This window comes from Nycticebus coucang, chromosome 20 (assembly GCF_027406575.1).
Source record: "Nycticebus coucang isolate mNycCou1 chromosome 20, mNycCou1.pri, whole genome shotgun sequence".
Lineage (NCBI taxonomy): Eukaryota > Metazoa > Chordata > Mammalia > Primates > Lorisidae > Nycticebus > Nycticebus coucang.
The window spans coordinates 65,576,071-65,589,260 of record NC_069799.1 but is presented as its reverse complement, the minus strand read 5'-3'; the positions used below and the strand labels follow the sequence as shown (position 1 = coordinate 65,589,260).

Below are 13,190 nucleotides of genomic sequence, written 5' to 3'. Positions count from 1 at the left end.
GCAAGTCAAGAGTGAAGCTCAAGAGTGTGTGTTTTACTGAACCTCAGAAGTGTTTGTGACACAGGGTTCTGCTGGCCCCACCTTGAGAACAGCTCCTCCAGAACAGGGGAGCGGAGAGACAGCTCTTGCCTCTGATTGCAGCTCCCCCACATGCAAATGTTAAAGCATATTCTCATTGTTTACATAAAAAGTATACTGCGATTGTAAGGCACATATTAGGAGGAAGAAAAAGAATCATACAGAAAATATTCATTGATTTAATCAATATGAAAAACACAGATGTGGGGCAGTGACAGTCAAAATCCACACGCACTGTCTCCATGTCAGGTACAGGGAGGAATCAACACAGACTTTAGTGTTTCACAGTCTCATAATGAAAAAAAAAAGCAAAGGATAAATCTAGGTTTCCATTCTGACAAAAAAACAAAAACAAAAATCTCGCCCAGAAACAATCCTGAGCCTCTGCAGGCTCCAGGAAGCAGAGCGACTCTGGCTGGCATCAGGGATACACGCCCTTCTTAGGACGACCTGTTTAACTTAGTGGGGACCCGGGGTCTTGCCTCGTTTGGTGTTTGTTCTTCCAGGCAGGGGCACTCCGCCCACCAGGCACACCCTGGCTCAGAAAGGAAGCAGGCCCTTTGACCTACTCATTTCCACCAGCCGTCCTTGCAGGAGACACTCTGCCCCACCTCCTCGTAGTCCCTCTCCAGGGCTGCCAGGTCCTCCCTGGCCTCCAAGAACTCACCCTCCTCCATGCCTTCCCTGAGGTACCAGTGCAGAAATGCCCTCTTGGCATACATGAAGTCAAACTTGTGCTCCAGGCTGGCCCAGGCCTCCATGAAGGCCGTGCTGTTGCTCAGCATGCAGACAGCCCTCTGGACACCAGCCTGATCCCCTCCCGGCATCACCACGGGTGGCTGACTGTTGATGCCCACCTTGAAACCAGTCGGACACCAATCTACAAACCGGACGGAGTTCCTTGACTTCACAGCTGCAATGGCTGCATTCACCTCTTTGGGGACCACGTCCCCTCTGTAGAGCAGGCAGCAGGCCATGTATCTGCCACACGGAGGGTCACACTCGACCAGCTGGCTGGAGGGCTCAAAGCAGGCGGCAGTGATGTCCTCAACAGAGAAATGCTCGTGGAAGGCTTTGTTAGCAGGGACGACGGGGGCGAAGGCTGTCATGGGAAAATGTATTCTCGGGTAGGGCACCAGGTTGGTCTGGAATTCAATCAGGTCCACATTCAAGGGCCCTTGAAACCAGAGGGAAGCGGTGATGGAAGACACTGCCTGGACCATCAATCTATTGATGCTGGTGTAGGAGGGGTGCTCGGCGCCGAGCTCACGGGCACACCTGCCATAGATGGCCTGGTTGTCCACCATGAAGGTGCAGTCCGAGTGCTCCAGGGTGGAGTGGGTGGTGAGCACGGCGTTGTATGGCTCCACCACAGCCGTGCAGATGCTGGGGGCCAGGTAGACAGAGAACTCCAGTTTAGTCTTCCTGCTGTACTCTGCCGAGAGCCGCTCCATCAGGAGGGATGTGAATCCTGATCCTGTGCCACCTCCAAAGCTTCAAAAAATCAAAAATCCCGGGCGGCGCCTGTGGCTCAGCGGGTAGGGCACCAGCCCCATATGCCGAAGGTGGCGGGTTCAAACCCAGCCCCAGCCAAACTGCAACAAAAAAAATAGCCGGGCGTTGTGGCGGGCGCCTGTAGTCCCAGCTGCTCAGGAGGCTGAGGCAAGAGAATCGCCTAAGCCCAGGAGTTGGAGGTTGCTGTGAGCTGTGTGAGGCCACGGCACTCTACCAAGGGCGATAAGGTGAGATTCTGTCTCTACAAAAAAAAAAAAAAAAATCAAAAATCCCTGGAGTCCGCTGCACGGCTCTGCCTGGGAGAAGTATCAATAAAAGGGACGTGAGAACTCAGCCAAATAAATCCAGAAGCAGTGGACTGGGCAAGGCAGACAGGATAAAACAAATTCCCAAAACAAATTAAAAAATACTTTGGGAATAGACTGGTTTACCATTGTCACCTCCATGATAGACGTGGCTGCTGTGACATATACCTGAGGGGTACTTCTGGTTTTATTCTAAGCAAAGCATAAACAGTCAACTGTCTGTCACTGCCCTCCACGAATCTATCTGCATGTGATCAAGGCCTTTATCAATAAGAAGAAGAAAAAATGGCAAAGAAAATATGGGAGCTAAATCACTTTCCTCCCACAGTGGATGAGGTGCTTCTCATGACCACACTCCCTCCAGCTGTGCTGGTGTAAAAGGCATCGTGTTACCCAAGGATTGTGCCAAACACCAAATCCCTTGCTCTGCAAAGGGTCTCCAGGGTCCTTAGAGAAGAACTGACTGTCAACAACAGAGTCGCTAAACTGCAGGTAGGGTGGAGTGTGCCTGCTCTAACTTCCTAAATAGTGGCTACCATGGAAATGACGCATTTCAGAAGTGCTTTGGAAGTCTGTGTGCACAGAGCAAGGATAATCAGGGGCTCCCCATCAGGGTCAAGGTTCAGGCTCCCCTCCAATGTTAACAAGGAGGACCCTTCCCAGCTTCGAGCACTCGTGGATGTTCAGGGTGACAGGACTGGGGGCGATGGTGGTCACAGACAGGTGACACTGTCAAGTCCTGAAGCAGGACCACATGCGTCCAGGCACAGCTTGGTCAGAGGAGGAGAGGGGCCATTTGCCAGCTTCCGGGTCCTCTCCAGCACAAGGTCGATGAGCTCGGGCCCCACAGAGTAGTGCCCACGAGCGTAGTTGTTGGCTACGTCCTCCTTCCCACTGAGGAGCTGCTCAGAGTGGAAGAGGGAACGGCGCCTCCCGGTCCGGATCCCATCTGCAGAGGACGAGAGGTCAGCACCCTCAGTCTAGTTCAGCTGCCCGCCATCTGGGAGTCCCCCCTGGGCCCTCCACTCTGACCGCACACTCTCCCCCAACATGATGCTCAGGGATGAAGTCGCGCTGCTAACCTGGCCTGCCTGAGCCTGGGAAAGGAAGGACATTTCACACCAAACCAACAGTGTGCTTTTCCATACCCCAGCGTAGTTCCCTAGGGCTTCTGAAACAAGGGGAGAAAAATGTGGGGCCTTAAAACATCAGAAACTTATTTCCTGACAGCTCAGGAGGAGTTGGTGTGTCCTTCTGGAGCTGCCAGGGAGCACCTACTCCACGCGGCGCTCCCAGCATCACGTGACGGCTCACGGTCCTCGGTGCCCCTCGGTCCAATCTCTGCCTCTGGCGTGCAAGCCTCCCCATCCCCCTCTGCGGGTCTGTGTGCTCTTCTTCTGGGGTTCCAGGTGGGTGTGAATCTAGGGGGATGAATCCACCCCGTGGCACTTTGAGACAAGCATTCCTATCTGTGGTAGCCAACCATGTGCTGGAAAAGCAGACAGACAGGCATTTCAACCTCAATTATCACTAGGCTGCTCTAAAAGGGGCTTTAAGGAAGAAGCCATGGCAAACTTAAGCGCCCATGCCACCCTGGTGCAGTCAGCAGAAATGCAGGAGCAAGGAAAGACCTGAGGATGCTGCAGTGTTAAATAAATTCACCCTGGAGCCACCCGTGCCTGCCTTCACCGCCTTTTAAAACCCTGGGCAGTGGGCCTCGCTTCCCCACCTTATAATTATACCAACAGCATTTTTCCTAATGATTAAGAAACAGAGTTGGAGAGCCGGGCACAGTGGCTCATGCATGTAATCTCAGCACTCTGGGAGGCCAAGGCAGGTGGATTGCTTGAGCTCAGGAGTTTAAGACCAGCCTGAGCAAGAGAGACCCCATATCCAAAAACAGCCAAGCTTTGTGGCAGGCACCTGTAGTCCCAGCTACTTGGGAGGCTGAGGCAAGAGGATTATTTGAGCCCAGGAGTTTGAGGTTATACTCTACCAAGGGTGACAAAAAAAAAGCAGAGTCGGAGATGCAGTAGACTTGGGGAGTGTTCCCGTGGTTACGACAGCCTTGCTTAGCAATTGCATGTCCAAGAATCAGTTTCCTAGGTTCTTACCTTGCCTTCCTCACCAAGCTAGAGAGAAGTTACTTAATCTGTGATTTTATCTCACAAATAAGGACTGTAACAAGACCTCCCCCCTTGGGCTCTTGTGAGGATTAAATGCAGGCATGACCCACAACACGTGGCCCACATAGCAACAAGTGTAAGCCATCGTTATAGAATCGGCTTCCTGATGTGCAGATTCACCCCACTCCTCGTCACTGGCCGTAGCACCTGCTGGTCAGCTGTTCCTAAGAACAAGGTCATTCTCTGCATTCACTTCGCCTGCCTGCGTATGAATTTTTGAACCCCGATTTTACATACCTCCCAAATGATGTTATTCATTAAAACTTAGTTCTAATAACTTTCTTTAACCTGAAAGCATTTCTATTCCCGTGGCTTTGTTTGTACTTGTTCACAGTAATTTGTCAGTAACTTCTTTCAGGGATCTTCACCCCATCTGTGGATCCTGAGGACAGGGAATGGCCAGTACTTTCCAAAAGCAACTCAGCACCATGACCTTGCCATTCCCTTTCAAGAACCCCATCTGAGCTGGGGCTGGTTGTGTTCTGTGTCACAGGACCAAAGATTCCAAATCAGAGTGATGACCATTGTGCTTCTGATCCAGGGGCCTTTCACACCTAGGAACCAGATGACTGTGTGTCAAGCTCCAGCTCGACCTAGGGACAAGCTCAGATCGGGGACCTTAAAGGGGGCCAGCTGGGGCCGAGTTCCAGCTACTCTTTCCAGAGGTCCTGAGTCTCTCTGAGCCCCACGCTGGACACCATCTAGTCAGCAGGGAAGAAGCCAAACCGTCCATCTGGCTGGTTTGCCAAAACGTTAGAGCTCTGCGGTGGTGGCTCAAGGGAGCCACCAAAATAATTGAAAAGAACGAGTAAAGCTTTAGCAAGAAAAGGAAGGTTTGTTGAGGGAAAGACAGGTTTACAGAGTAAAAGGTAGGTATAAGCTTACAGAGCACTGTATATTCACTGCTGTAGACAGAGAATGGGCCCCATCGCCACCACAAAGAAATGGCAAAGAGGCCTCAAATAACTTTTAACCAGCTAATGTACAAAAATTAAACCCAGGCGGTGCCTGTGGCTCAGTCAGTAAGGCACAGGCCCCATATGCTGAGGGTGGCGGGTTCAAACCCGGCCCTGGCCAAACTGCAACCAAAAAAAAAACATAGCCGGGCGTTGTGGCGGGCGCCTGTAGTCCCAGCTACTCGGGAGGCTGAGGCAAGAGAATCGCTTAAGCCCAGGAGTTGAAGGTTGCTGTGAGCTGTGTGAGGCCACTGCACTCTACCGAGGGCCAAAAAGTGAGACTCTCTCTCTACGAAAAAAAAAAAAAAACCCAAAGTTGGAACATTAAATATATATATATATATATATATTTTTTTTTTTTTTCCCTTGAGACAGAGCCTCAAGCTGTCGCCCCTGGGTAGAGTGCCGTGACATCACAGCTCACAGCAACCTCCAACTCCTGGGCTCAAGCGATTCTCCTGACTCCGCCTCCCAAGTAGCTGGGACTACAGGCACCTGCCACAATGCCCAGCTATTTTTTGGTTGCAGCCATCATTGTTGTTTGGCAGGCCCAGGCTGGATTCAAACCCGCCAGCTCAGGTGTATGTGGCTGGCGCCTTAGCCACTTGAGCCACAGGCGCTGAGCCTTAAAAGATATATTTATAAACAAGACATAAGTGAGCCTATATTTCTGGGTGAATTGTTAGCTTCTCTCCTGAACACATAAGCCTTCTTTCTCACGACAATGACAACAGGACCATAAGTCCTTTCAGTAAAATCCACTTTCTCAGAGCACAGAGGTTATAGCATCTGTCAGTCCTTCCTAAGTACCGCACACCATCCAGCCTCATTCTGGGCACCTACCCACTTTGCTCAGAGACCTCCATACCTGGCCTCGGGGCCTTAGCCAAGGTCCTCAGAGATGTCAATGGATTTTAAACACAATTATTTCCCATCTCTTAAGCTTCCTTAATGCTAGGGACATTCAGCTGCTTCCACATGGGTTGTTGTCACTCAGAACTATCCCACCTCTAAAGTCTTAAACCTGCAAATCCTTTCCCTGACCACGACTCTCTCACTTTGCCTTCACTTCACCCGGGACTCGGGCCCTGGCTATCTCCCACCCTGGCCCCCCACTTGGCTCACCTACAGACAACCTGCATTCTGGCCACACTGAATTCCCTTAAATTCCATGCCCCACACCAAACTTGTCTTTCTTCCCACCAAACTAGGTCATCCTCTAAAATCCCTGTTTCATGTATCAATCCTGTTATTGAAAACCAGTAAAAGTCTCGGAGGTCCTTCTGTCTTCGACGAACATTTATCAGACATAAGACCAGCTCCTCTGTCTGTTTCACACAGACACCCCTCAAATCAGTTTTCTCTTTTCCGTTCTCTATATCGCAACTCTAGGTGAAGCCTGCACATTAAAACAAACTCACAGCCTTCTCCAATTTGTGCTGTCTTTCTGGAACATAGCAGGTGCCAAGTAAATAAATATTGAATAAATTCATGAATAAACGTCTATGATTAATCTCACTATAGTTCTAAATCTACCTTTCTCCTGCTCCAAAATCATCACATCCTCTACCTCCTACCAAATTCAGATGGAACATCTGGCATAGGGAGACTCTGTGGTTTGCCTTCAAAAACTCCAGCTGTTTGTTAAGACAAGTCAAGTGCAGTGGTGGTAAGGAGGGGAAAGTAACACAAGGAATTCAATCTGTGATGTGCTGTGAGCGACCCAGTGAGATAACTCACTACCTTTGGACCAGCCATTAACTTCACTTTCTTAGAAAAACTTTCTGCCTAGTTTCTGAAAAACTATTCACCTTGATGTCCATCTACTTTCCCCATCATTCTGTTACTTATTCTGGCTCAGTTCTGATAAGGAAATCAGTTCCAATCTAGTAGAGAGACAGACGGTATTTCCCAGAGATGGACACAACAGTATTTCCCAACTCACATGTGTGTCTAGATTAGAATGTCACTATTCCTGCATCAAGGAGGGGTCTATATCCCCTCTCTGAACGGATCTTTGTAACTGCCCCAACCTGTTGGGAACAGCTGAAGTGACACTATGTGACTTCCATAACTAGGTTATAAAACTGCATGGACTTCTGGGCAAGGTGTGGTGGCTCATGCCTGTAATCCCAGCACTTGGGAGGCCGAGGTGGGTGGATTGCCTGAGCTCACAGGTTTGAGACCAGCCTGTCTCTAAAAAAATAGCCAGGTGTTGGGTGGCGCCCGTGGGTCAGTGAGTAGGGCACCGGCCCCATATACCGAGTGTGTTGGGTTCAAACCCGGCCCTGGCCAAACTGCAACAAAGAAATAGCCGGGCATTGTGGCAAGCACCTGTAGTCCCAGCTACTTGGGAGGCTGAGGCAAGAGGATCACTTGAACCCAAGAGTTTAAGGTTGCTGTGAACTAAGATGCCACAGCATTCTACCAAGGGTGACCAAGTGAGACTCGGTCTCAAAAAAGAAAAAAAATTGCATGGACTTCTACCTTGTTCCCGTGGAACTTACCTGCCATGCTGTGAGGAAGCCCAAGCAGAGCACAGAGAGAGGCCCATGTCAAGAGGGACCCAGGCCCCACCCAGGAGACTGAGTCCCTTTTCCAGCAGACCCCCCCACAATTCCTGCTTAAACCCTCCTCAGTGGTACCACCAGAGCCAAGAGGAGCTTGTTCCTTCTGAGCCAACTCAAACTGCACATTTGTACAGGGGTAGTTTTGTACAGGGGTACAAACTGCACATAAGTTTAGGGGTAGTTTATTACATGGCCATAAATGACTGATTCACAGCATCAAACCCAACTCTACCTTCCTCACCAGCTTTTCCCTTAAGGCAGTAAGACCTCCTCTCTCCAATACTTGTCTAGCTTCCATTTTTTGCACAAAATACTACAAAATCTGCCACTAATAATCATAAAACTATTGGTTTTCCCCACAATTAGAATATTTATTTGGCTTCTTGCCTCTTTGGGATCATTTTCAGATATTCTACTCTTGTTAAGAGATAATGCCAAATTTTTAGATTCTTTGCCAGCAGCTTCCAGTAAATGGCTCTCAAACCCAGGAAAAGATTTAGTGTTCTGTTACAGTACCAGTGCGGATCAAATAACAAGGTTTTAAATGATTTCATCACACAAGAAAAGAAGGCTAACCCTGTGTTTTCTTCAATATGTTTGCCATGCTGATCACCCTAAGTTTGGAAACTTTAGAAAAGGCCCATAAGATCCTGTTGAGATGGATTAAAATCATCTGACGATCCTGCCCACTTGGTTGGTTTGCTTTGAGCGTGGACCCGATTAAGTAGGATGTAAAATTGATATTACCTATCACAGTTGGTTCCAAGTCCATGAAGAGGGCCCTGGGCACATGCTTCCCAGCTCTTGTCTCTCTAAAGAAAGTATCGAAAGATGCATTCATAGGCCCCATTTTGGCGTTTTCCAGCTGATCCTGTTTACTGTGGAGAATGATGCCATCGGGCTGGATTCCATGTTCCAGGCAATAGAGTTCCCAGCAAGCGTCCCCAATCTGGACGCCAGCCTGACCCATGTGAATGGAGAGGCACTCCCTCTGAAATCAGATGCGGTGAGTGAGAACAAGGCAGGGGACCTGACAAGGGCAACTATGTCACCTCACGTGTCTGGTTACAAATGACAGTAGCTACACTAGATAAAGGCCAGCCTAAGAGAAATTTATTGTAAGATAATCAAAACTGTTCCATGGAAACCAAACACCAGGGTACAGCTGAGCTGCAGGGACAATTAAACCCAGGCCTTACATCCCATTAAAAAGTTTATTTCAACAGATGGGTGGCGCCTGTGGCTCAGGGAGTAGGGCGCTGGTCCCATATACGAAGGGTGGCAGGTTCAAACCCAACCCCGGTCAAAAAAAACTGCAATAAATATATAAATAAATAAAAGTAATTAAATAAATCCATTGGATGTGCTTCCAAACTTGTTAAAAAAAAAAAAAAGTTTATTTCAATGGCATAAGTTAAGCATCTCCACCATACTAGGATAAGAGCGGAATTAAAATTATATACATACATGCACACATAGAGGGTGCCCAAAAATGAATACATGTTTTACGAAAGGAAAAAACTATATTAAAACTGTAATAATATATACTGATAACAAAAAACAAATACACATTTGGGCACCTCTTGTACCTGCAGAAGTTGAATGTGCCTTGAGTATTATTACTCAAACACTTATTCTGGTAATTTAAATGGATATAATGATCTACTCCAATAGTTCTCAACCTTCCTAATGCTGTGACCCTTTAATACAGTTCCTCATGTTGTGGTGACCTCCAACCCTAAAATTATTTTCCTTGCTACTTCACAACTGTAATTTTGCTACATTGTAATGTAAATATCTGATATGCAGGAGACCCTTCAAAGGGGTTGCGACCCACAGGTTGAGAACCACTGATCTACTCCTTTGAGAGAAAGAGTGAGTTAAATCCTGAAAAATCTAAAGTGACGGGCGGTGCCTGTGGCTCAGTCGGTAAGGCGCCGGCCCCATATATCGAGGGTGACTGGTTCAAACCCGGGCCCGGCCAAACTGCAACCAAAAAATAGCCGGGCGTTGTTGCGGGCGCCTGTAGTCCCAGCTACTCGGGAGGCTGAGGCAAGAGAATCGCTTAAGCCCAGGAGTTGGAGGTTGCTGTGAGCTGTGTGAGGCCACGGCACTCTACCGTGGGCCATAAAGTGAGACTCTGTCTCTACAAAAAAAAAAAAAAAAAAATCTAAAGTGACAGCAGCTGATTTTAATGTTAGTGTGGTTTGTTGCCAGGTCTCAGAGTGAGACTCAGCGTCTTCTATGTCATTTGGAACCTTCAAGCACCACAATCACTGACCGGATAAGCTAAGGGGTAACTCTGTCCTCCTCCAAGACTGCACTGCCCCAAAGCCTGAGATTCAAGTACAGAAAGATCAGGCCTGGCTAGTAGCTCATGCCTGTAATCCCAACACTCCGGGAGGCCAAAGCAGGTAGACTGCTTGAGCTCACAGGTTCAGAGACCTGCCTGAGCCAAAGCTAGACCCTGCCTCTAAAAATAGCCAGGTGTTGTCGGGGGCACCTCTAGTCTCAGCTATTTCGGAGGCTGAGGCAAGAGAATCTCTTGAGCCCAAGAGTTAGAGGTTGCTGTGAGCTACGCCCTGGCACTCTACCAAGGACAACATAGTTAGACTGTGTCTCAAAAATAAATAAATAAATACAGAAAGACCTCAGGCCTGTGGTCCCCACACCACTAATCAAGGTCAGCAGGGAGGGAGCTCTGGCTGGCCACACCCCTGCACTCTGCCTTGGACTCTGTTCCTACCCAGAGTGTCAAACCCTTTGCACTTGGTCTCTGATTCACCAGGCACAACTCAGCAGTCCTTGCTTCATGAACAAGCAAGTTCACTCCTTTAGTAGAACCTCCACTATTTTTCTTCTCTGAGCAACAATCAGTTTCTCATGACAAAAGGCACAAATTTAATTTAGAAGGCACTTGGCTCGATACCAGCTAATATTCCAGCCTCTATCGGGCACCTGACAATCAAAGCAACACATTCCATTATAAACAAGCTTGTTTGAGTGGTACCCTTATCCGCAAAGCAGGTGTATTTCTCTCCCCTCCGGCTGGACTTAATATGCTAAAGATACCTTAGCTACGGTGGTCAGGTCACAAATTAGTTCCCTAAATTTCAGTTGAAATCTTAAAAGGGGAGAGGAGGTATCTACATCATGAAATCTTTTGTAAAGTTTACATACAGGTTTCTCTCCATAACTCCCTTCCCCAGCGGCCTAGTCCTGTACTCTACTGACCAGTAAACGGGAGGGTGCATGTTGGTATTTGTTTACAATAGTCACAGGAAAAATAATCACTAACTTTAAAAAAAAATTTTCCCTTCTTCATGTGATCTGTTGTCCAAGTGGTTCAGGCATCAGAGTGACACTGTTCTTCTAGAACTCAGCAGGAAAAATATAGCCCTTAATAAGCCTTCTTGTTTTTAGAAGCAGTTATAACCTGTGTGTCTAGGGGTATAGAAAACTGTTTTCTTCTCTTAGCCTCTCCCTCTTCTCCATACTCTCTATTAAAATATTAGTTACACTATAAAATAGTGTAAGATTGTGAAATTCTCAATGAACGTCAACATTGATCAAACACGTTATTAAATGCTGCTATGAGGCTTACTCAAATGAGTAGGATGGCATAATTTTTAAATTAATCTTTTAATGTTAAAATCTTTGTACATCGCACACAGTTGGAAGAAACAGCACAGAAAGAGCCTAGGGACCCTTCACCCATTGACCCCTGGGGAAATATCTTGCAACTCTCTACCCCCAGAATGCTGACGCTGATTTAGTCAAGACACAGAACATTTCACTACCATAAGTACTCTTCATGACGAAAGGCATAACTTTTACAAGCAAAGCAATTTAAACATCCTAAACTGTGGGACAGAGAGTCCAATGGGGCGAGAAATCGAAAAAGCAGGTTGAAAGGCTACTTCCATGTAAGAATGAAAAATGTTAAGGTGCTGGAAATAACTGGCACAGAAGAGAATAAAAGGGAAGCAGATCTTAAAAAGTAGTTCCAAAGCAGAGTTATGATAAGAAATCACATTCATTATCATGCCCTGAGAATGAAGTTAAGAGAAGATAAAGGTGTCCGTGCACTTTGCTCTGTGAGGAGCAGCTGAGGTTGGCAGCTGTAACCTGAGTCTCCAGTCCCCAGAAACTCTAACAGCATAACTGAGAGGGAAGCAATTGATTTCTACAGAAAAATCCATACACCAGGCCTAAAACAAAGGTAAAAACTAAAGGTAAACACTAACTGTTCTTCAGCACTTCAGTGAAAGTCAGAGACTGACAGCAAAGCAACAAAGCTTTACTTTAAAAAAAAGCAAAAGCACAGGTGACTGGCTGAGAACCCATCTACTTCCCAGGCAGCTACACGGATTGAAACTTACTAGGAATTGTTTGCTGGGGGACAGGCCACACCTCATCAGCTGTCAACAAGGTGGCAGCCACAGAGCCACTTACCATGCTGACCAGGCCTCCCTCCCTCCGGAATGTGCGAGGAGCGTCCCCAGCGAAGCCTTATCTCAGGGCCGGAAATGCCTCCACCTGAGGGCTGCAACGCTTTCTTCACTTAAAGCAGTACAGCTGCTTTTCAGTTTTGTTTTTTTTTTTTTTTTTACTTCTTCGGTCTCAGGGGAGCTACACTGGGCCTGTGCAACCTGGGACACCAACCATGAGCTTACCCACATCTATTCCCAAATTATGCCTGTGTTGAAAATAACAAGTGTCTTTTAAAAATCCTCGCTAGTATGAAGAACTTGGTAAGCATTACCAAGGAAAAGGAAAGAGTGTGAGTAGAATTGGCTGAACAGCAAATCAGCTTTTTCTATTGCATGAGTACTAGGGAATATCTTCTTGAATACAATCTAAACAATCCCTGACAACAAAGAGCTGACCAGAGAGGGGCTTTCTAGTTTTCATTAGTATGTATTTTATTGTAAAATTTTACATTATTATACATAGCATATGTTTATGACATTATTTTTGATTGTATTAAGAGCAGACGACATACTTGAGATGATTTTTTTTTCTTCATATATGTGTTAAGCCTTCCTTGATATTCAGTCCTAAGGTCAATTTTTTTAAATGTTCAATGAATGCTTGAAAAGAATGCTTATTCTGCAGTTTTTGTATAAAATGTTTTAGATAGATGCATTAAGTCAAACCGATGTATTGTCTAGTCCAAATTTTGAGTGTCCATTATTTCAAAATATGTGTTAAAGTTTTCCATTATGATGGTAGATTTGTCTAATATTTCTTATTCTGTCAATTTTGGCTTTAGAGCAAGATTATGGTATTAAGATCATGTAGATTTTAACTTGTTACTTTTCTGTGGAATTAACACTTTGTCACTTTTAAGTGACTTTCTTTACCTGTATTAATGTTTTTGCCTTAAAGTGTTTATGATAAAATATTGATACTATTAATACTTTAATATACTTTAATATAGGTTTTTTGGGTTAGCATTTGAATGCTTTCTTTTCCTACCTTTATATATTCTTAGAAATTCAAAACTTTTCACCATGGAATACTATTCAGCCATTAAAAAAAATGGAGACTTTACATCCTTCGTATTAACCTGGATGG

General features: G+C 46.4%; 1 protein-coding gene across 1 annotated transcript; it reads right to left on the bottom strand.

Moving 5' to 3' along the window:
* Nucleotides 1-272: 272 nt before the first annotated feature.
* TUBAL3 (tubulin alpha like 3) lies at nt 273-12,049 on the bottom strand. Its single transcript, XM_053573255.1, has 5 exons — nt 11,993-12,049; nt 8,358-8,601; nt 2,699-2,847; nt 1,849-1,889; nt 273-1,575 (listed from the first exon to the last, which is right to left on the bottom strand). The coding sequence occupies exons 1-5, from the start codon at nt 12,026-12,028 to the stop codon at nt 648-650; spliced, it is 1,398 nt and encodes a 465-aa protein (XP_053429230.1). The 5' UTR covers nt 12,029-12,049; the 3' UTR covers nt 273-647.
* Nucleotides 12,050-13,190: the final 1,141 nt, after the last annotated feature.